The sequence below is a fragment of the Malus domestica genome, chromosome 14 (genome assembly GCF_042453785.1).
Source record: "Malus domestica chromosome 14, GDT2T_hap1".
Lineage (NCBI taxonomy): Eukaryota > Viridiplantae > Streptophyta > Magnoliopsida > Rosales > Rosaceae > Malus > Malus domestica.
Window position 1 is genome coordinate 15,873,445 of NC_091674.1, and position 24,502 is coordinate 15,897,946.

Consider the following 24,502-nt stretch of genomic DNA (forward strand, 5'->3'; position numbering starts at 1 on the left):
GTGTGAAGCAAAACCAATTTATGGTGCCAACAAAAGCTTCATCAATGGAGGGCAACTACAATTCTCAAATCTTCGAAGCAAATTCAAGACTGTTCGAAGCAAATTCAATTTATATGGTTCATCCAAACCTTCGACTACCACAAGGTGTGGCTTGCATCACAATCTCTTGCTCAACGGTGTGGAAGCAAAATTTGTATATGTTGTCTCTCCCACATTTTCAAATTTCTAGTTTTCCAAAAATAAAAAAATTGGGAAATTCAACAAATTTCTAGTTTTCCAAAAAAAAAAAAAATTGGGAAATTCAACAAAGCTTCATCAATTGAGGACAACTACAAATTCTCAAAAACTTCACACTATCTTGATCAAGATAGTGTGAAGCAAAATACTTCACCCACAATAGCTTCACCTACAAAAGCTTCACCCATAAAAGCTTCACCAACAAAAACTTCACCCACAATAGTTTCACCTACAAAAGCTTCACACATAAAAGCTTCACCAACAAAAGCTTCACCCACAAAAGCTTCACCCACCATAAAAGCTTCACCCACAAAACAAAAGATTCACCTACAAAACAAAAGCTTCACCCACCACTTCACCAAAAGCTTCACCCACAAAAGCTTCATCCATAAAAGCTTCACCAACAAAAGCTTCAACCACCACAAAAGCTTCACCCACAAAAAATTCACCCACTAGAAAAGCTTCACCAACAAAAGCTTCACCCATAAAAGGCTTCACTCACAAAAGCTTCACCCACCATAAAAGCTTCACCCATAAAAGCTTCACCCACCACAAAAGCTTCACCTACAAAAGCTTCACCCACAAAAGCTTCACCCATAAAAGCTTCACCAACAAAAGCTTCACCCACCACAAAAGCTTCACCCACAAAAACTTCACCTACAAAGCTTCAACACAAAAGTTTCACCTACAAAAGCTTCACACTATCTTGATCAAGATAGTGTGAAGCAAAATCAATTCATGGTACCCAACAAAGCTTCAACCTCAAAGCTTCACCTACAAAGCTTCAACACCAGAGCTTCACCCATAAAGCTTTAAAAAAAAATTCAAAAATTCAAAAAAAACAATAATTGCCTAGGCCTCATCTTCTTTGGGCCTAACAACTTTCATAACAAATATATATATGAAGGAGGAGTTTTGGGCTACGACTTAGAAAGGAAATGCTTCATTCGTCAACTCCCTTAACCGGAGACTTGGGGGACTCCTACCATATGCTACTGCACCTTGATACTCGGAAGTCTCACGACCACTCAGTGACTTGGATTTTTCAAGTCTCCAACCGAGAAGTTTTCCTCACTCAGGAAATTAAGGGAGCACTACCTCGACATACATGCTTCACTCACAAAGCTTCAACATACAAGCTTCAACAAAAGAAAAAATTCAAAGAACTTAGTGAAGAGGGCCTTGGTGTATTTAACACAATACGTTGAAATGAAGCAAAGCTTGTTTATTGATATCTCCGATAAGTTACAAATATGTACATATACATGAATCAAAATAAACAAACAAGAGGGAGCCTTCACAAAGGTTGCTCAGGAGAAGTCTCAGCAGTCTGCAGAGCCCCAGAAAGAGGAAGCATCGAAGGGTGATTATTCAGAGCCTCAGTACTAGGTAGAGCCCTAGAAGGAAGAGGCACCGAAGGTTGATCATTTGGAGCTTCATTACACGGTACAGCCCCATAAGACAAAGGCAATAAATGCCTTTGGAACAAACCCACAAACCTCTAATGATCAAGTAAAATCTAACCATCAGATTCCTGCAGCTGGTCGAGCTTCATGTTCATGTTTATAGCATAGTCATGTGCGAGCCTGTGCAATTGTTTATTCTCATGCTTGAGCCCTTTGATCTCCTGTTTGAGACTTATCACTTCAGCTGCCAATGATTCAACTTGGCGGGTTCGAGCAAATAAGCATTAGGCCATATTAGACACAAAACTTGCACACTGAACACTGAGAGCCAGAGAATCCTTAATAGCCAACTCATCAGACCGTTTGGAAAGTAGTCTGTTATCTTTGGGAGTGAAAAGGTTCCTGGCCACCACCGCAACTATCATATCATTCTAGAGTCCCCAATGGTAAGATGACCAGTAAGGGATAAGAAGGATAGGTGCCATATGTTGTCTTGAGAAGGCATGGATGCCTCTTCACCAAAGTTCAAGTCAAAACAACAGTTAGATGGGCCAGACATTTTCAGAAATGATGAAGGAGAAATGAGGTCCAATAAATCTCTGAAGTACAAAAATAAGGGGAAAATTCCTACAAACAATAGCTCTCTTAATGTACTTCTTGCACACAATTGGTGCCCTTATAAAAGAAAGGGCAACATGGTCATTCGTTCAAAAATCGAAAAGGCACCACTCTTCGGATTTCGAAGATGCACCACTTTCCACATACAACATCAGCTCCTTGGGTACCACAGATAACTTTGCCAAAGATCTCTGACAAAGTTTAGACACATAAATTTTGAAGGTCCAGCTACCCTACTATTACCCACAAAGGTAAAAGAACAGCACCACTGCTTGATAACTGGAAAGTCCCTATATGTGTCAACCTCCGTGCTCCGTGGCAAGGCAGACTAGTAAAAATGCCCAACCTTTACTCACATTCGAGAAAACACTCCCAACAAGATTATTTGCTCAAAAATCAAAGAGGCACCGCTCTCCGAATCTCGAGAGCCAGACTCCCAACATGATTACTTTCTCAAAAATCGAAGAGACACCACTCTCCAAATCTCAAGAGCCATACTCCCAACAGGATTACTTTCTCAAAAATCAAAGAGACACCACTCTCCGAATCTCAAGAGCCTGACTCCCAACAGGATTGCTTTCTCAAAAATCGAAAAGGCACCGTTCTCTGAATCTCAATAGCCATATCCCCGACAGGATTGCTTGTTCGAAAACCAAAGAGGCACCGCTCTCCGAACTTTGAGAGCCAGATTTCCTTGGATAAAGTTTGTCTGCAATCTTCACACGCAACATCAGCTTTCCAGATACCACAGACAACTTTTTCAAAGTGCTCTAACAAAGTTAAAACACGTGAAGCTTGCAGTTCCCACTACGTTACTATGACCAAGAAGGGTAAAGGAATAGCATTACTACTTGTTGTTAGGGAGAGACTCCTATATATGTCAACCTCCATCCTCCACGGACAGGCATACCTGCAAAAATGCTCAACCCTTCCTCATATCTGAGAGGGCATTCCCAACGAAGCCTCTCGAAATACTCAGCTTTCTTCCCCCCCCCCCCAATAATACCTATGCAAACTAGCCACACCAGAGCAAGAGTATCTCATATCATCAGGGTCAAAAGCAAGAGTATCCCATATCATGTTTTTTCCCTGTCTTTTCCTTTGCCCTTGTTCTTATCTACAAGACAAGGAAAAAGAGAGTAATCAGTCAGCACTTGGAATCAAGCTTCCAGTCAGGAACTGACTGCCTGGAACCCCTTGCCTGATTACTTACCTAGCATTGCTCTCGAGTACTCATCTTCAACATCTTATGCTTCCAGAGAAGATACCACATCTGCCTGAGGAACAGATAGGGCAAGTGAGAAGGATACAAGGAAGCATGTGGAGACAAGCGTAACAGAACACGTGCCGATACATCCACTACTTTGTCAACAACAAAAGTATCACATATCATCAGGGTCGAACATATTCTAGATTTGATGGACTTGTTTTGACCCTCAAATTCTTGAGTCGACCTTATATTCTGGAGGAAACCAGAAAACCCTCCAGCCCAGTTCAAGAATAAGCCTGTGGAAAGTTACTTCTTCAAAAGCAAAAGTATCTCATATCATCTCTTCTCCATTTGCTTCTCCTTATCCTTGTTGCTGTTTAAGACACAAGGAAATGGAGAACAATCAACCAAAAGCCGAAGTCGAACCTCCGATCCAGGTTGCTTGCTTAGAAGTCTGATTTATTACCTTGTCTGTTACCTCCTTCGGCAAATCTCCTAGCTCGACGACTTAGGGGACTCCTACTATGGGGTTTGTATCGCACTTGACCAACCCCAAAACTACAAGTAAGCTTCAAGTAAAATTGATACATTACCTTGTGCATCTTCATCGGTTAAAGATATCACCCCTGGATGGAAGAAAAGTACTTCCAGAGAAGATGCCACATTTACATATGAGACAGATAAGGCAAGTGAAAATGATACCACACTTCGGTACTTAGAAGTTTCGTGATTACTCAATGGCTTGTATCTTGCAAGTCTCCAATCGAGGAGCTTCCCTTACTCGAGAACTTAGGGGAGCATTGTTTGTACCATACTTGACCAATCCTGAAACTACTGAGCACCGGTCAACGTTATACCATCAAGGACACAAAAGAGTTTCCCTCAAACCAAGAGGCCAATCACAGCGCGACACATGTCGACATCAGAAGCCAATCATAGCGCGACACGTGTCAACATCAGAAGCCAATCACAGTACGACACAATATTTCCGAATGTCATTTATACTAAATCATTCACTAGTACTCACTAAAGGAAAGCTTGAACCTATATACTTGTGTAAACCCTTCACAATTAATGAGAACTCCTCTACTCCGTGGACGTAGCCAATCTGGGTGAACCACGTACATCTTGTGTTTGCTTCCCTGTCCCTATCCATTTACATACTTATCCATACTAGTGACCGGAGCAATCTAGTGAAGGTCACAAACTTCACACTTTCTGTTGTACCAAAGTCTTTACTAATTTTGTGCATCAACATAATGCGTTCACAATGCACATGCAATTCACATAAGTGCCTTATGATGCATAAAACGGATGAAATATTTCCATATCACTGCAATCATATTTCACATCATCAAACACGAGAATATATATAAATATATATATTCCCTCTCTTACCAGTGCGAGATTCATAACACATATATATCTCACTTAATGCCACATTAATCATAGAAATTATGAATAATGCAAAATCAATGCAAATCATAATTCACAAAGCATATTGTTCACAAAATTTATGAAATAATAATGCATTCACATTGCATATCATATTTCACAGCAATAAGAATTCAAGAATATAACAAATTAGGAAGTAGGATCATTCGCTCTGATACCAATTTTGTAACGACCCGAAATTTCTAATTCGGAAGCTAATTACTAAGATAGGCCCCAAATTCATTTTCTTAGCAAATTTCACTAAAAGATTAATCTCAAGTATTTTATTATGGCTGCATCTAACTTTCTCGTTAGACTACCTACATACCCTGCTAAGGGATCAAGCCATTCGTAGTTCACATTACGCTTCTAGAACAACACACTAAAATTTCATTTTGATCCAACGGTTGGATCTGTCGACGTTTTAATTTACTAACTTGCAAATCTAATTCGAAAAGATCCGTACTTCCGATTCCCGATCCGTAAGTTCCTAAGGTCCTCAAATATTATGTACTATAATGTATCAAAATTTGGTGGCAATCCAACGGTTGAATGGTCATCAATTACGAAAAATTGTACAGTGGTACAATTATCCGAAATTTTTGAATATTCGAATCATCGCATCAAATTTCAACGAATGGACTTTGGATATGGGCTCAGGACATCAAGAATGTCCTGCTGTCCAAAATCCATGTAAATAGATTCTCCCCCATGCGCCGCCACATGAGCTACCGCGCATGGTGGTTTCCGGTGACCGGAAACCCACTTTTTCTTCTAACTCCAAATTCTACCAAAATTTACAAGAAGATATAGCTCAACAAGAGGAACAAGTTTTATACCTGCAACAAAGTCCAAAAGTGGACGGTAGAGGGTCAATTCCGCTAATAAAACTGGCAGGTGACTAAAGCTTCCCGGTGTCAATTTATCGCCCACGGTGGTCCAACAGGATCAAACCTGGTCGGGATATACTCCTAGGATGATGGGCTAAAAAACCCAAGTGGTGGCATCGGCCATCGCTTTGCCGATTCACCGAAAAAATGAAAAGGATGGCCGGAGCACCATTGGTTTTCATCGATTTTTATGGCTTCACACCGCCACATAGGGTGGCTAATCAAGGTGGTTCTTTGGTTGGATTTTGTAGAGGGGAGTGAGAACTTCAACATGGTGGTGGTGGCGTCGAAAAATTCCACTTGAGTTAGCTGGAATCGACCTCGGAAAATGGGAGGTCAAATGGGGGTTTTTCTGGGTTATTTGGGCCTCATCACTAGGTTTCTTGAAGTGGAAACCTACTAATTTAGGCTAACTAATTATAGACTCCCTACTAACAGTAAGTCCACATGTCTAAAAAGTCTCACTACTTCTGAGGCTCGTAACTTCTCCGTTCTAACTCGGAATTAGGATCCGTTTGCACCTACGCGCTCGTAGGGTTGTCCTCTATTCAAATATATTTATAAATACAATAAATTATATGAGGATAAAATATGTGCTCATCAAAATTACGTTTAGTCAACGAGAGACATTTTCGTCTTTTCACTTTCCGATAAAAAAAATCCATATAATCATATATTTTAAATTTTTCAGGGTATTACATTATCTGCCCCTGAAACCTAGGTTGCAGCGATTGTATATGTCAACGCATACTGCCACGGACATGAGATGGCATAAGAAAAAGTGGGTTGATGACGATGTCCTAAGGCATCCTACAGATGGAGAGGCATGGAAAGAGTTAGATTGAATGTTCCCTGATTTTGTTATTGATTCTCATAACGTTAGATTGGGACTTGCCACTAACAAATTTAATTATTGTCGTATAATTTTCCGTCATGGAAATGTATGAAAAAATAATACATGATGATGACTCTATTGATAACTAAGGATCCTGGTAAGTTAGATTGAATGTTCCCTGATTTTGTTATTGATTCTCATAACGTTAGATTGGGACTTGCCACTAACAAATTTAATTATTGTCGTATAATTTTCCGTCATGGAAATGTATGAAAAAATAATACATGATGATGACTCTATTGATAACTAAGGATCCTGGTAAGTTAATCGATGTATAATTACTGTTGTTGGTGGATGAGCTAAAAGATTTATGGACACATTATCATATCGTTTTCTTTTGGCAGGCTTCTCAGAAACTTGAAGAAAAGTGTACGAAACCCCGAAGGATCCATTATACAAGCTTGGGTGGCATATGAGGCGCTTACATTTTGTGGAATGTATTTAAACGATGTTGAGACAACTTTCAATCATCCTCCTTTCAATTTTTGCCTAAATCGCTCGACCATTCGGAGATCCGATTTGTGGCGAGTCATTTTCCAAGAATGACATGGAGGTAGCACATTGGTTCGTACTCAACAATTGTGACGAGACACTGTCATACCTAGACGAGCATGAAAATATGATGAAGCAGGCACATTCTTCACATATGTATACCAAGAAACACTGTGAATTGTTTCCGCAGTGGTTTGTCGAATATGTAAGGTTGAAGTGTTTTGTATTGGACATATATATTGTACCAATTAAATTTGCTCGAACTAACAAATTTAAATGTTTGTCCAATATTAGGTGAATCAACTGAAAGCATCGAATTCCCCCGTGTACAGTGAAGAGTTATATAACTTGGCATTCGGACTGATTTACGTTGAATTGTACTCAGGTGCACGGGATGACAAGTTGTGTACGCAAAACAACAGTCTTCATGTCCCCAGGGGAGGTGAAAGTACATACATTGAATTCTATGTCAAACTAATAAGTGTCGTGTACCAAGTGATCCTATTTAAGTGTCGATGGTTTGATACAAACCCAAATAGGCATGGATGTGTGAAAATAGATCATAGATTACTATTAGTGAACACTATCAAAACTTGGTATGATGACGACCCTTACATCTTAGCAACCATGGCAAAACAAATTGTGTATCTAGATGACCCTAAAGCCGGGAGGGGTTAGAAAGTTATTCAGAAGATAGATCATAGGAACGTGTATGCTATACCAGAACAAGACCGTACCAACGACAACATCGACAATGTTACTGACCAATGTCTTGAATCTTCAATGGAAAGTGGTGCGGAAACACTCCAAGATACTAATCTTATCCAAGAACCATTTTAGATAGAAGGAGTATCTTCAATCGAAATACCGATTCAGTCGATCACAATTGACCTCGGTAATATTCCACGATACGATGGTCCAGTGTGCACAAACGACGATGGTGATGTACCTATCGATGATGAGGAATGGGACACTGAAAATGATGATAGTGACGAAAGTGAAAGTTATTATAGTTCGGATGAAGATTAAGGCAATTTATTTGTAACTTTTTTTGTAAAACACATAAAATGGTTAATGCATTATATAGAGTGAGGAAAAAAAATGGTATGAATGATTCCCATTTTATATCTGAATTACTTTGTAAAAAAATTTGTTTTATTTGTATTTCATAATAAATTGTAAACAAAACAAAACAAAAAAAAAAACCAATTTAAAACATAATTGGGCGATGCATAAAAAATTTCGGTCAGGCAAGCATTTTAATTTTACACGGGATTATTGAATTTTCAGACACTTGAGTGACGAATACATATGTTTCATCACGCAAAGTATATTTGCGCAATGAAATATATGTATTCGTCGCGCAAGTGTCTGAAAATTCAATTAAGGCGCTTTTTTTTCATGGAAATTTTAAAAAAAAACTTGCACGACGATTGTTTAGCCTTGTGAGACAAAGCCTCCGTCATGCAAGATTCTACATTATTAACCCCATTTGTCTTGTCCCTCCCTCACTTCCCTCTTCTTCCTTTTTTCCCCGCGCAATACGCTATCTTTCCTTCCTCTCTATCTCTACCCGTCTCTCCTTCACTCACCTCGTCTCTCCGTCCCTCTCTTAGGCCGTCGCCGCTTCTTCTCCAAGAGGTAATTTCCTCTTCAGTTTTTAGTTTCAATTTTGTTTATTGAATGGGGGTTAGAATTAGGGTTTTTATTTTTTCAAATTGGGGGCGGTGGGGTTAGATTTAGGGTTCGTAAATTGGAGGTTACATTTAGGTTCTTAAATTAGAGTTTTTAGGGTTCTTAATTGGGGTTAGATTTAGGTCTTAAATTAGGGGAACGATTTTGGGTAGTGAGGTTAGATTAGGTTTTCTTAAATTAGGGGTTAGATTTAGGGTGCTTCATTGGGGGTTAGATTAGAGTTCTTAGATTAGGGGTTTTTTAATTTCAAGTACAGGGTTCGAATTAGGGGTTTTTTTTAGTTTAAGTACAGGGTTCTTAAATTAGGGATTTGTTAATGTTTTCCTGTGTTCTATGCATCCACAACATTGCACTTACACTTTTCGCTGTCCAACAACCCTTTTATTTATTTATCTTTATATTGTATAATTGACCTTTTTATTTCTCTTTTATTACGATTAGAGGAAATATATTTATGTTTGTGGTTTTTATGTTGGAATTTAAGATATTGTAGGATGTGTTCTCTATTGTAGGTTTGAAAGAAAAAAATTGAATTACACTGTACATTTGTGGAATAAGTTTTTAGATATTTGCATTGTTGACTGCCATGATTTCTTGATATATAATGGGGTATTAGCCTTTGTTGTTGCCTTATTAATATGATAGACTCGGTTGTGTTGCTTGTTGAATTCGGCCTCCCAATAGTCATGAATGGATTCTCTCCTGGGTCTGGCTATACTTAATTCACCAAGAAGGACAAAAAATGGGAAATTTATATGTAAAATGTCTTTTCAGCCAAATAGGGCAATGTCATGGTGATTAGGTATAACAAACCAATAGGATCACATTAAATCAAATGAAATCTGTTTGTGAACTCCATTATTATTATTATTATTATTCAAAGATATGGGAACCCACATGATATAAGCAAATCTGTATTTAACTAGTACATAATGATATGCTATCTCTCACATTGTTAGTTTGTTGTGAGGTCTTTATTTAAACATAAGGTAGTAAGGATATCCAAGGCACCTCACATTTGTTTGGTTTTAGGTAGTAAACTTGTAAGGTTGTCCTTTATGCTAGTTTCTTCTTATAAGTTATAATTGTTAGGTCTATATCCTATCTGAATTGATTAGTTTGTGTATAGTATATTAGTTTTAAGTTTTGTTTCTGCCAAACTTGAATTGGGTTTAAAATTTGGGTTTTTAAATTTCGTTTTAAATTTAAGTTGAAATTATTAGCATGTGTATGGTAAGTTAAATCTTTGTGTACGAAACAAATTGATTTTCAATTTTGTAGATGTCACACCTCATTAGAACCCAAAGGGCGATGACTTCTACACCTAGTCTGACAGCTACACCTAGTCCGACGACTACACCTACTATTGCCACCACTGCTCCGGCAGAGATGGACCATAGGCCGGCCAATCCGGTTGACCCAGTTGGTCCTCCAGTCCCACAGGCGCAGGCATCGTCGACTTCTTCAGTGGTGTTGCCTGTTAGCGCTCGATTTACTCACCGGTACCCCCGCACTACGAACCAGACGTCACCATTGGGATCCATAATCGATGCCTCGGGTACACGGCCAAGTATACAATCCTAATTCACTCCCTCATTCCCATGTTAATTGAGTTTTGTTATTTTAGGTTCAATTTGTTAAGTTATGTCATGTATGAATTAAAAAGTTTGCATTGTTTTCTCTTTTTTTGTTCGCAATTTCTTCGCTTTCATAAATGGGTTTTGTCATGAAATAGAAATTGTGTGTATTCCGTAATTCATGTTTGTTAATTTTTATGTTTTTGCAATTTTTTTGTTAATTTATGTGTCATTTCTTAGTTACTGAAATGGGTTTCTCACATAATTGAAAAGGTGGTGCTGTGGAAGAGATTTGATGCTGAGGAAATGGCCAAAATGTTTAACTGGGAAATGAAAACCTTGGTAATTATCATGAAGCTAAGTTTTTACAGTCGTAGAAGTTTCGGTTGTGACTGTTAAAGTCTTAAAAATGTCAACGTGGATGAAGTTATATGGAATTGTTAGAGTCTTAAAAATGTCAATGTCGAGAGCCTGTGTATACAAGCTCAAAAATTGGCCGTCTTAGGTGGCAGTTATCGCCATTTTTAGAAGTTTGTTGTGGTATTTGAAAACGCTCAAATTGGAAATATGTTCTAATTAGGAGAAAGAAAATAGTGGCCTCAAACAAAGAAGTAGCTGTGATGCTCAATAAGTAACTTTCAGGAGAAATAAAGGAAGAAAATGTATACGAATGTTAACTGAGTTTTGTTATTTTAGGTTCAATTTGTTAGTTATGTCATGTAAGGATTAAAAACTTGTCATTGTTCGAACCTTTTATTAAACTGTTGTGATCACTGTGTTGGATATGTATATTGTTTATGTTATTTTCAGGGTTTTGGGAAATGTTTTAATTATAGGTGAGGTTATGCTGAAATTTCAGTAGGATTTGTTATTAGTTTGGGTTAATGATTTTTTTTTTCATCTCTTTGCAGCGAAGAAAAACACCTGGGGACCTTGTCGGCAATTGAAGACGGCAAAGGTCACCTGGGTGACCAACGGTCGTATCCCAATCGAATACGATGAGCGACATCGAGCAACACCAATAGCAGAGCAACATAGTGCATTGGCCCACAACATTGTGCATGTCGTGCGGACCTTTTGCCCTATGCGGTGGAAGTCTTGGAAGGCGATGCCGGAGGAGACGAAGAACACGGTGCGCAACCAATTGTCCATAAGTAGCATCGCCTTTTTAATACTTTTCATGTAAAAGTTATATATTTATATTTATTACTGTCTTTTATTACTAATACTTTCAAAATATTTGTTATATTGCAAACAAACTACAATTTGGAGGACATGGACGAGGACATGTTCGTGTACCTCAATCGACTCTTCTCTGAACGCTACAAGCAATGGAAAAGTGACATGCACCAATGTTTCCATCAGTTTTGATGATCCATAGGTTGCTCTCGATGAGGGTTATCCGAAGGAGTTAGAGGATCGACAACATAGTTAGGTTTGGTTTTGCGGTCATTTTCAAGAGCCGGGTGTGTTTTTAATTACAACTTCTTTCATTTTACTTTTTTGAATTTTTACTAATGTTTATTATTATTATTTTTATTTTCTTTAAGTATTACAACTCATATGTTTAGTTTTTTGTATAACAGAAGAAGACGAAGGCGAACAATATCAATCAGGAGAAGAAGACTTTTCTCCACCATTTGGGTTCAAGGCCTTTCTCCTATAGGATGGAGGCGTGATGGAAGGTATATATTACAACTTTCATTTCTAATTTTAAAATGTCGCTAATAATTTTTTTTTTCTTACTAACATTTTCCTTATCTTTTTCAATTTCAGGAGGGTTCAAAATTTTCAGAGATCGACGTCTTTGCTGACGTTTATGTTCGGCCTGGGGATGAGTTGATCGAGTCCTTTCATGTAATTAATTCCTTATGCATTCAACATTTATACTAATTATTTCAAATTGTTTTCTATTAATAATCCATGTTTTTTTTCACAGGTAACTATGGTGGAGAAAAGTCAGTCGGTGCTTCAGGAGTCCGTCTCCTAGCTTCCCTCAGATCGCCGATCGAGTCTGTGGATCCCCTTGAGGATGCAGGGTTTCACATCGTGACAGAGACCTTGGACCAAACTTTTGGTCAGAGGCCAGAGACTTATTGTCATGGGATGGGAAATACCAGGCAACGAGAGATTAAAGCATCATCATCCTCGCAGTCAAAGGCCCAAGTTACGGCTTTGACGCAGAAAGTCGCTGGCTTGAAGAGTGAGCTGGCATCGTACAAGTCTCAAATGTCGATGCTTGTACAAGCCCTCAGTTCCTCTAGAATACATCTCCCCGGTTTTTCTGCACCATCATAGCCCTTCCACACCAAGCAAGCTCAGCAATCAGGCCCATTGACCTCCAACCCCATCCCCAACCCGCAGCAAGATTACCAAGCACCTTCGAACAACATGCCTATAGATTTTTCCGCTTTTTTTCATAGTTTTGTTCCTGCTTTCTTTTAAAACTTTATATTTGTACGTACATTTTTATTTATATTATAAATAAATAAATAAATTTTATTCATTAATTTGCTTTTTTTTTTTTCATTAGTATAAAATCTTTTTTTTTTTTGTTAATTTTCCTTTTATTCTTTTTTTTTAATAAAAATTACACTTGCGTGACGACGACCAGTCGTCGCACATTACCACTCGCCTCTTACATTTTTCGTCGCACAGACTTTTCGAGACAAACTAGTCACAAAGCGCACTTGTACCCTTTTATAACGTACTACGAAAACCTTCATCCGTATAACTTTAGCGCGACGAGTAGTAAAGCGTCGCGCAATTTTTTTTATGCGCGACAAATTTGAAATTGTTCATCACGCAATGTCATTTTTCACAACCTTTGCGGGACAAAATATGTGCGATGATTTTTTGGTCGCTATAGGTTTTGTGCGACCTAATAATGATTTGCTCAACAAAATCTTCCTCGTCGCGCAAACTGTTTAATTTAGTAGTGGAAGTTAAGAAACATCACAAGGTTGAGAGAAAAAAAAAGTGAGTCAAACCTGTATGCTGATATGCAAATTAATTTAGTGATAGCCAAGAAAGCAAGCACAGTCTGAAAACAAAGTAGCATGAGCTACCAACGGAAGGGAATTATGACATACCAAAGTTGGTGAAGACAAGCCCATCTTAGCAAAATTGTCCGCAACAACATTTCCTTCGCGATATATGTGAGAGACGTAGAAAGTCATATTCCGAATGCGGTCCAAATAAATAGACCATTGCGTACAAAGAGGCCAAGGAGGATCAAAATTAGTCGATTGGAAAGCAGAAATAACAATAGAATAATCACTTTCCAACCAAAGACAATGCCAACCCCGCTAATATACAAACTCTACACCAATCATAATTGCTGATAATTCTGCAAAGAAAGAGTTGCGATGGCCAATCCCTTGGCATAAACCACCAAGAAATTGACCATAGCAATCCCTGAAAACTCCTCCACAAGTAGCAGGACCGGGATTTCCTTTGGACAAAAAATATGTATTAAGTCTAGTCCAAGGAACCAAGAAGAAGACCAAAGCACATGAAGAATTATTGGCGCCTTACGAGGGATAGGCTAGATCCCCAAAGAAGAAATGATACAAGTGTCAAGACTATAGGAATAACCAGGAATAAACTTCCCACCAAGAATGACCCCAAAATTGATAGACATGCAAAGACGACGAAAATAGATTGGGTGACCCTTAAAAATAAACTTCTTTCGAGCTTTCCAAATAGCCTAAATAGTAGAAAAACCCGCAAAAATCCAAAGATTGTCCAACTGTTGGGAAAAGGGCTTACGTACGTAGGCATGCCAAAAACAACCAAAGAAATTGAAAAAGATAAAGAGGTACCGAATTGACATGCCAACCACCTCCAAAGCTGCCTAGATATCCAACAATCGAAGACAAGATGAACAATAGATTCCTCGGATTAAGACATGAACAACAAATGGACGCTAAAGAAATACCACGTCATTGAAGTGCACCTTCGGTAAGAAGTTTATCATGAAGAAGCTGCCAAGCCAAAATAGACGATCGAGGTGGGATAAAATGTCGCCAAATAACCTTAGCCCAAGCACAATCACTATGTTTTCGTAGAATAACATGATAGGCAAAAGAAAAGGAAAATTTCCCAGTAGATGTAGGCTCCCAAATCAATTTGTCATCCTTTAGATTTAAAGGCAAAGGTAGACATAGAATATGCCGCGCTACAGAAGGGAATAAATTTACAAAATAATCTAGTAAAGGCCAACTTTGTGCTTCAATAACTTTTGAAGCCCTAGGAAGAATTGTAGGTGAAATGAACGAAGATAATGAAGGGCCAATAATCAGGTTATCCAACCATTTGTCGAACCAAAAGGAAACTGACTTCCCATCACTAATAACCCAACGACTATTATTATTCAAAATAGGAAAAACAAGCTTCAACCCGTGCCACATAGAAGAATGTAAGTAGATATCTTGTTTTTTAACTCAACGTCCGTTGAAGTGCACTAAACCCTAATGTACATGAACAACCTAGCATTGTTTAGGGGGCTTAGAGTTTTATTGAAAATTTGCAACGTGTTTGTACAAAACGCTTATGAGGAGATGTGTTTTCTATAGAAGTTTTCCCAAACCATTCCGTAATATCGAGTTTTGTGTATGAGAATTAGAACGTTTGGTCCAATAGACCCTCAACACTGTTGTTGAGAAAGTCAACATGCTTAGATTAGAATCCAATCAACGTTGATTTCAGCAAATATGTTGGAATGATTACCTTCTCACTTAGTGTTAATTGTATCATTAGCCAGATATTAATTTCATGCTTTGTATCAATTGTATTATAGTAGGAATCAATTATACATACGGTTTCTTTCTTACCAAAAAAAAAATTATACGGTTTCTTCCTGTAAATATTTGTGCATGGTAACTTTATAAAATATCAATCAAAGAAATTAAACCATAATAAATTTAATTAGTATCTTACAGGATGCAGAATTTGCTATAAGACAACAACCATGACGAATCAATCAATATTGGAGCTACCCAAGTCAAACAAGGCAGACTACTAAATGGTTCACTATATGAGTTTCCTATCTATAGTATACACAGCTCATAGTTGGCCTGGTAGCTGAGAGCTTTAGCTTGACAAATAATTGAGACAGAGAGAAAAAAAAAAAAAAAAAAAAAAAGAGAAAAGAATGGCTAGTCTTAGCCCACCCCCTGGACCATTTTATGACTTCACTGTCAAGGTAAATCCTTTCTATCCTCAATTACTTTATGATTAATTTTCTTAATTTGTTGCAGATTGTTGGTTTATTTCTTTTTGCATAATATGAGCGATATAACTACTCTAGTCTAAATACATTACGGGGGGAGGGGGAGGGTTTGAACGTCGAGACGTAGTTGATTAAAGATGAATGGCCTAATCACCCGGTCAATTCACCCGGTAATGAACCACTTGCAAAGATCAGTAGTTTCTTGAGTAAAGTAATTATGTGGTTTGAACTTCGAGATGCAGTTTATTAAAGATGAACGGCCTAATCACCAGGTCAATCCACCCGGTAATCTACCACTTGCGGAAGATCAGTAGTTTCTTGAATAAAGCGATTATGTTGAATGTGTTGCAATCAAAACAATAAGCATATGGGAATTTGGTATTCATTTTTGGCATGTCTTGAGAATTTTCCTTCGCCTGTTCGGATGACAAGAAAAAAAATCATACCTGAAAGGTTAAAAGTTTAAACAAATATATATTGGGAACAGAAGAAATGTTAATTTGTGTTGAACCTTTGTTGGAGATTCAGCTGAGAAATGTGATTTGTTTGTCTTGATCTTGTACTTCTTTTAATGGGGTTTTAATTTGTGTAAGTGCAGGATGTTAAGGGAAATGATGTCGATCTTAGCCTTTACAAGGGAAAAATTCTGCTGGTCATCAATGTTGCTTCCAAATGGTATATGCACTACCTTGTTTTCGTCCCTAATCATGTTTTTTCATTTTATTCTTTGATTCATTGCTCTTTTTTCAATGATTTTTCCGGCAGTGGACTGACCAACTCAAATTACGATGAGCTGAATGAACTGTATCAAAAGTATAAAGATCAAGGTTTGCATTTTGAACTTGTATGGTTTTCTTACATGTTCTTGAGCTGATATCTATGTAGTTACTTCTCCTACAAGTTGAGTTCTGACTGCCCCTCTGTGATACATGCTAATCTGCTGCTTGCTCGAAAACTTTCGAATTAATATATTGCATATGCAATGATCTAATTTTTGTTAGAAAAACATGAATTCCCTCAAAAATTTTGTTGAAATTCTACCTTTTTCCATTACTTTTCCCCTTTGTATGATAAATTACGAGGTTGATACAGGCTTTGAGATTCTGGCATTTCCGTGCAACCAGTTTGGTGATCAGGAACCTGGAAGTAACAAAGAGATTGAAGATTTTGTCTGCACTCGGTTCAAATCGGAGTTTCCCATTTTTGACAAGGTAGATCCAGAAAAGTAGATTATGTTGTATGATTGTTTCTAATTTTCCATTAGTTCGTAAAACAATGAAGAGCGGATGGTGGTTGAAGATCTTTGTGTTTACAAGTTTAAGTTCCAACTTTCAAGGATTTCAAAATCGATACATTTAGGCTATTGAAACTTTAATAGCTGAAGTTTAAAAATAAAAAAATAAAAATAAAAATAAATAAAAATAAAAAATAAAAAAAACCTATCTAATGAGTAATGAGTGCTCATTTTAATTCTATTTGAACTCTTGCAAATTAGAACTTTCACATGCGTTTTTCCCTACGGATATTTCAACTGCATCTGAGAGCTAGGATAGCAGGTATTGCAATAATGTTAGATCTTTCTTTCTGAATCCGCCCTTGTTCTTGTGTTAGATTGAAGTAAACGGAGATAATACTGCTCCAGTGTACAAGTTCTTGAAGGAAGGCATGTGGGGATTCTTTGGAGACGATATTCAGTGGAACTTTACCAAGTTTCTAGTTGACAAAGAAGGAGAAGCGTCTCACCGCTATTATCCAACCACACCCCCCCTTAGCATCGAGGTCTGTTTCACAAATTTAATCATGTTATGCTGCCTCTGTTGTTTACTGTGATTGATCATCTCGATTCATCTGTAGATTTGTCAATTTTTCTAGCCTTTGACATACATTTTCCACAGCGTGACATCAAGACGCTGTTGGGAATCGCGTAAGTAGCTCAGATGTGAAGATTTCAACATATGCTTGCCTTTTGCGTACACTGGAATAAAAGTTAAAGCTTGCTTTGTGTATGTATATTATATCAGAAGGCTTGTTAAAGATGGAGGCATGGTGCTAATTAATAAAACATTAAGCAGTTGCAATCCCTGCTTGTTTCTTAAACTTGATTAAACCATTTCTGTTCCTGATGGGATGATGGAAAATGTTTTAATTGGCAGTCAGGATTCAATCATCTTTCCTAATCTGGATATGTTTGTTATTTTGATCACAGATTGATATATAGGAGAAAGACTTAGCTGGCTCTTTTTCCACGAGATATATCTTTCATGTTAGCACTCATTGCATGACCTCGCATCATGGTGAGTACTATAAAAACTTTGAGGATATATTTCTCATTGGAGTGAGATTTTAGTTAAGGGATCAGCTAAGTAACCTTATTTGAGGGACAACCTTGTAGAGCCAACTTCCCATTGTACTTAAGGATTCCACTGCATATCTTGTCTCTCTCAAAAACCATCTCTACAAAAATCATCATAACTGGAAACAATATATCTGTTACCCTTGTAGAGCCAAGTTCACATTGTTTTTCAACAATCCAACCATGTATCTTGTCTTCCTCAAAGACCATCTCTACAAAAATATCATCATATTTGGAAACCATATGACTGTTAGATTAAATTATAATCCTTTTAGTGTTTTTTCGAAGCACCACATTCATTTATATTCGTCATTAAAATGGATGATGAGATGTGAAAGCTGAATAATTTCAAGCTTTGTATGATCAGGAGGGGAAATAAGTTCAAGCTTTGCTTTTGTGTACGTTTTACTATATCATTGTGTTGCTTCAGGACTCGTTACTATTGTAATGTGTGGTGCTAATTGCTAAAACATTATGCAATTCCAGTACCAAGCCTGCTGTTTCACAGACTAAATAAAACCATTTCTATAATTACATTTCTACTTGTGTGATGATTTACAATGACCTTATTGGCAGTGAGGATTTATGATCTCCTCTGATCTAGATGTTGGTTATTTTTAGTATGTATTTTGTTCTTATTGTGAGGACTGAAGAATTGTTTGATGTTGAAAAGTCAAGAAATCTTGCAGAGGCTTATAAGGAGTTGGACCATTGTCCAGTTAGATTTGGAGTGACACCTTAAACACCTGTTATTAACAAGATAATACTAATATTAGCATCTTCACACATGTTAACTTCCATGTCAATAAAGCTTTTCTTAAAAATAATTATATCATACTTTTAATAATCTCAATTACTCACATATTCTTTTAATTATCCATGTAGCATCACTTAACTTGTTTTGTGGAACCTACATGGGTATCACGTCAATCCACTAATAAATTTTAAGAAATTTTATTTGAACTCATCTAACATCTTTCTACACTCAACTTACTCTCTACACCCATATTATTTTTAATTAAAGAATTAATATATTTTTAAACCCAATTTTATTACCTAAAGTACCCTACCAAACCCAATTAAAAAGTATATTTATCTTTACACCCATTATAAAATAAAATCTTAAAGAAACTCGAAAGTCAAAAATCTTCTGAGTCCTTTGTCTCCCCTCCCACCTTGAGCTCTTTAGAAACAGAGCTTTTTGTTTTTCAAAATTCTCTCTGCAATTTTTTGCTGCATATTATTTGATTTTTTAATAAAGTTTCAAATTTTTACTGGAGCTGCCTACAACATTATAGCATTTTCCATGGTTGTTTTTTATTTATTTGTGTTTCGGTGTTTGTGTGTGTGTTTTTTGCTGCAATTATTTAATTTTATTTGATGAAAGAAATTCATCTAATCTGCACTCACTAACATGCACTAACCCAAGCAATTTCTCAGAAGGAAAAAAAATGTCAATCTGAACTGCAACAAATTTATAATATGAAGTTGAAGTGAAGGGTTTCGTATAGGAGGATAGGTTAGCACGAAAACAACTTTTGCTTTCTGATATGCCAAAGCCAAACAAATTACTAATACTTCTACTTTCCATAGAAAGGGTCTTATATATCAATACTTTCATTACGACTGTTGTAGAACGTTGACGAAAAAAAAATTGAAACCCAAATACTCATTTTTCTATAGTCTAAGAAAAATTGAAATCAAACGAACACAAATTTTCATAAATCGAGTTATACTTTAGTTGGAGAATTCAAAACTTTAAAATCACCATCCATCGATTTAAAAAAAAATTATTTTTCTCCATAAAAGCTATTAGGGTTTTAGTAAGAATGAACACAGGATAAACAATGAGTGATGATAAGATTTAATTATAGTGTGTGGGTTTATTGATAAATTTTATTTTTATTTTTAATTTCATTTTGTAGTTGATGGTAATTATGCAATAAGGCAAAAAGGATAATTTACATTTAAAATTTAAATTGGGTGTAGAAAGCGGTTGCATGGGTTTAAATAAAATTTCTCATAATTTTTTTATTGACAACGATGGAAAGAAAACATTGACGACCCAAAATAATAGAAGAGGACTAAATTGATGAGTTTGAAACGTAAATGAACAAACTGATGAGATGGCAAAACATGAATGACTATTTGTGATAAAACCTTTTTAAATACTATGAACAAATTTAATATATCGAATATGAAGAGAGGAAAAAACCCTAAAGCAGCATGCAACACTAAACCACGTCCACCGTTGTAAAGAAAAAGAAAGGCGGAACAGCCATCGTTATTTCACCTCCACTGTCAGGAAAAGGGAACCACCACCCCACTCTGAATTTATTTCACCTGCATCATAATTTCAAGCACTAAAGAGCTGATTTCCTAGAAAGCATCAGTTAAATTGGAGTTGTACGCTGGATTGTAGCTGATTCTGTGGCGGAGTTGATTTCCAACAGCCTCTTCTGTTGAGCGTTATTTCTCATTGGCTACATCCTCTAATGGAAACAAGGTTTCTGGCTGCTTTACAACAATGCCTCAAGGCAAGATAAATTAAGCTTATTCTGTTCTTTTCTTCTTTAACCCTAATTTAGTTTTGTACAAAATAAACCCAAAATTGCTTGCTGGATTTTGCAATTTTCGTTCACATTTTTATATTGGCTGAAAAAGTTACATAATAATTTAATCCGGTTTTTTCACTTTTCATCTACCTAATCTGCCAATTTTGCGTTTTCGCTAGGCTTTACGTTTTGTTATTTAAAAAAAAATAAATACATATTCTAAACGAAGGGAAATTTCAAACACACTGCCATCAACCCAAAATAAGAATGCGATTTTCTAAACTACTCTTTAGTTTTTTTCTGAAAAGGTAAAGTGTGTTGCACAATCAACCCAAAATGAGAATGTGAAAAGGCAATGTTCATGTGTTCCTTAATTTTGCTGCTTTTGTAGCTAGCACAGGTACCTGTGGTACTTCAGAGTTGGGACCGGATTGTAAAATGCCAAGCCAACCCGATGAGTACCCAGACGGAACAATTTACGAATACACTGTCAAGGTAAGCAAGTCCTGTCTTCAATTAGTTTTTGCATTTCTCCTCTCTCTATTTAGCTGGTCAATATCACTTTGTTTGGACCCAATATCGCACCATTGACCCCATTCAATCGAGGTTGTTGAATGAATTCACGAGTTAATAGTATTTTAATATTTTTCCTAGATATTACTATTGGATTATCGTAGTAATTATCTTGTAGAAATATTTTATGAGCTTGGAGATAGGATGAAAACGAAAACTGTTGTTCAACAAGAAGATGGACTCAATGATATTCTTGTTAATTTTTTGGAGTCAATACAATGTAGAGATGACCTTCAACTCCACACACAAATCAATGCTCTACGCTAACCCTCACACTTTTGAGAAAGAAAAAAAAACACTAATTGCTTTACTGAAAGTCAGCACAAATACCGTTTGGTTAAACATATTTGGGTTCACAGATGACGGACAATGACAATCTAGTTAGACAGCGTTTCCAGAGGCAACCAGTGAAGGTGACAGTTTGGCTAAACAACACCAAGGTTGCAGAATCAGTTTTATTTTAGGAGTCTTGACGGTGTGGTTAAACAGGAGCTTTTCCTAAGTTAAACTAATTATCTATCCTAAGTCTTTGCTTGTTAAGAGTCTTTGATTCTTTCGCCTAACAAAGTGACTTCATTAGCTTTCTCGGCGAAGTAAAATGTTCCATGATTGGATATTTCCCAATGACATTCAAAGTTCATTCAAACAGTCGAACCACTTTCACCATAAAGACAATCATCTCTTTTGAGTATCTTTGTCCCTAGAGTTTGGTACCGATTCGACGCACTTATATTTTCACAAATATAGTTGAAGTTGCTAAACCTGGTGTAGAAGATTGAATTTCATAGCAAAAAGTATAATTGTGTCTTCAGATTCTAGAATCCAAGGCCGGGAGTGTTCCTTCCGACACCTGATTATGAAGTCAGGAGCATATTCCATCACACTCAAAAGTATTTGCCCGGCCGAGCTCTACAGCAAATTGGCATGCCTGCATCAGCAATCAATCACCAAAAGACGTAGTTAACTCTTAGTCACTCAGCCTGACGCCACATCTATTCTCAAGAGATGGAATGGAAAATTTTGACTCATGTTTTTTGAAATGATGTGTGACGAGTGGTAAATTTGTCACACGAAAAAACAATAATGCATGCTTTTCGAAATGATGGGAAAAGAATTCTCGAGGGAAGCCAAGGGTATGAATTTCAGAGTGTTTACCAAACATTGGTATGATATCTCATACTCATTCCAAGGCTCCAATCTGCAAACCAAACGCCAAATGTTAATCTCCAAATTGTAAAACAATAATTTTGAAGAGATGAGATTATATTGGATATATACTCCCCTTTTGGAATGTTTGATAATATTCCTCAAGTGTGGCTTGGGTGCCAAGACAAAAGCATAATTGAAAGGGAGAGAAAGAAACACTGACACAACATTGGAAAAACACAAAACATATGGCTCGTTTCTTTGTTGGGAATATGAACGAAAAATGTTGATTTGTATTTGATTAAATCCATGCTAGAAATTCAGTTTAGAAGTAGTATTTTTTGTTCTTTGGTTTATAGTTCATCAGATAGTTAATAATTTATATGTTTGTGCAGGACGTTAAGGGAAAGGATGTCGATCTCAGCATGTACAGGGGAAAGGTTGTGATGGTTGTTAATGTTGCTTCCCAATGGTATTCCTCATATTCGGCTCTTCTCGCATTTATTTGTTCTTAATTTAGGGAATTATTATTAGCACTTTAAAAATTTCATTCTACACTCCTCACAAGTGTATTTTTCTTTCTAATTATAGAAAGTTTGGAGTGTAAAATGAGATTTTTGGAGTGCCAATAACAATTCCCTTAATTTATTTCTTTTGTAAAAAGAAAATAAAAACTCTATGATCATTGTTGATTTTCACTGATTTTGCAGTGGATTGACGGAGGAAAATTACACGGAGTTGAATCAACTATATCAAAAGTATAAAGATCAAGGTTTGCATTCTGTACTGTTTTGCAGCTTCAGCATATATTTCTACTTTCCTCTTTTAGTTCTTTTTTTGTATGATGTACCGGGGGTTGCGACACAGGCTTGGAGATTCTGGCATTTCCGTGTAACCAGTTTAATGCTCAGGAACCAGGAAGTAATGATCAGATTCAAGAGTTTGCCTGCACTCGTTTCAAAACAGCATTCCCAATTTTTAACAAGGTAGATTCAGAACTGAAACACTAGATTATGTCACGTCTGCATGCTTTCCAACAGCGTAAACTTACTAGAACATTTAGGCAAGCCAGAAGATTATTCGACTGGATGCCTCATGCATGTATTGTCTTTGTAAAACGGCGAACTGCATTGTAACTATAATTGTTCTATATCAGCGGTTATTTGTAACTCCCTTAGAACTTTTGCAGGTTAAGAATTTTAAATGTGTTCTTGGTCGGTATTGTAATTATTTCAGACATCTGTAAATTTACCATTTGTGTTCTCTGTGTTAGATTAAAGTAAACGGCCTTAATACTGCTCCGTTGTACAAGTTCTTGAAGTTAGGCAAATGGGGATTCTTCGGAGACGATATCCAGTGGAACTTTGCTAAGTTTCTTGTCAACAAGCAAGGAAAACCTGTCGGTCGTTATTACCCAACAACTTCCCCCCTTAGCCTTCAGGTGAAAACTTAGACATCGAATTCACAAATATAATTATGTTATGCTGCTTCTGTTGTTTATTGCAGTGATCACCTGCAGGTTTTGTCAAGTACTCTAGTTGTGTGACATTGTATTATTTTTGCAGCATGACATAAACAGGCTTTTGGAAGCCTCGTGAATTATGAATACTGTGCGATGCAAAGGCGTTAACCCGAGGGTGCATGCTCCCCGCCGGTTTCACTAATTGAACAAAACGATATCTGTTCTTTGTGTGATGATTGACATTGGCCTAGTTGGGAGTCGGGATGTAATCATCTATTCCGAACCATTGTTGACAATGACCTGTGACTCAAAAACTCACTAGCTTTATCTAGTTTACTTTAAATCTTGTAAAACACTGGTATGTTAATTGGTTGTTAGGAGTGTAAAGATGCTAATCTCATGGACATAAACATTTGAAGAAAACTGCCCGTCTGGTGGCATTCACGAAATAAAGGTCCGATGGATATGGTCACGCCACCATCGCCTAACTCACACCTGTTTGAGCCGACGGGGGATGAGCATTCCATGTGGTGTTTTTGATTGCACTGTTGTGCTTTGGATTCGATGCGTTTTACGTTTTTCCAATCAATACAAGCAGTGTTGTCCCTAAAACACTCCCATAAGATCATAGTTTCTTAGGAGTGGTAAACATCGTAATGGTTCCAAATTGTTACACAAGGGACCGCACATCAAGATACCAGACAAATCAATGAGATTAGCGGGATG

At 37.0% G+C, this 24,502-nt stretch overlaps 2 protein-coding genes and 1 long non-coding RNA gene across 5 annotated transcripts; all 3 read left to right on the top strand.

The window, feature by feature from the left end:
- The first annotated feature begins 8,586 nt into the window (after positions 1 to 8,586).
- Positions 8,587 to 12,960, top strand: LOC114821193 (uncharacterized). The gene is made up of 6 exons (XR_003768633.2): positions 8,587 to 8,823; positions 10,159 to 10,447; positions 11,366 to 11,920; positions 12,041 to 12,139; positions 12,231 to 12,311; positions 12,394 to 12,960. It is a non-coding gene; the product is annotated as an uncharacterized lncRNA (long non-coding RNA).
- Positions 12,961 to 15,507: 2,547 nt separating this feature from the next.
- On the top strand, positions 15,508 to 17,784 carry LOC103454745 (probable phospholipid hydroperoxide glutathione peroxidase). Of its 3 annotated transcripts, none has more exons than XM_008394343.4 (6): positions 15,508 to 15,660; positions 16,286 to 16,362; positions 16,453 to 16,514; positions 16,780 to 16,898; positions 17,299 to 17,466; positions 17,583 to 17,784. In XM_008394343.4, exons 1-6 carry the CDS (start codon positions 15,610 to 15,612, stop codon positions 17,613 to 17,615), a joined length of 510 nt encoding a protein of 169 aa, XP_008392565.1. In that variant the 5' UTR covers positions 15,508 to 15,609; the 3' UTR covers positions 17,616 to 17,784. The 3 variants fall into 3 exon arrangements, with proteins under 3 accessions (XP_008392565.1, XP_070668627.1, XP_008392566.1); XM_070812526.1 differs by lacking the exon at positions 15,508 to 15,660 and adding an exon at positions 15,780 to 15,857; XM_008394344.4 differs by lacking the exon at positions 15,508 to 15,660 and adding an exon at positions 15,853 to 15,972.
- A 2,503-nt stretch (positions 17,785 to 20,287) lies between these two features.
- Positions 20,288 to 24,321, top strand: LOC103454746 (probable phospholipid hydroperoxide glutathione peroxidase). The gene is made up of 7 exons (XM_008394346.3): positions 20,288 to 20,577; positions 20,987 to 21,090; positions 22,710 to 22,786; positions 23,025 to 23,086; positions 23,182 to 23,300; positions 23,588 to 23,755; positions 23,880 to 24,321. Exons 1-7 carry the CDS (start codon positions 20,568 to 20,570, stop codon positions 23,910 to 23,912), a joined length of 573 nt encoding a protein of 190 aa, XP_008392568.2. The 5' UTR covers positions 20,288 to 20,567; the 3' UTR covers positions 23,913 to 24,321.
- Positions 24,322 to 24,502: the final 181 nt, after the last annotated feature.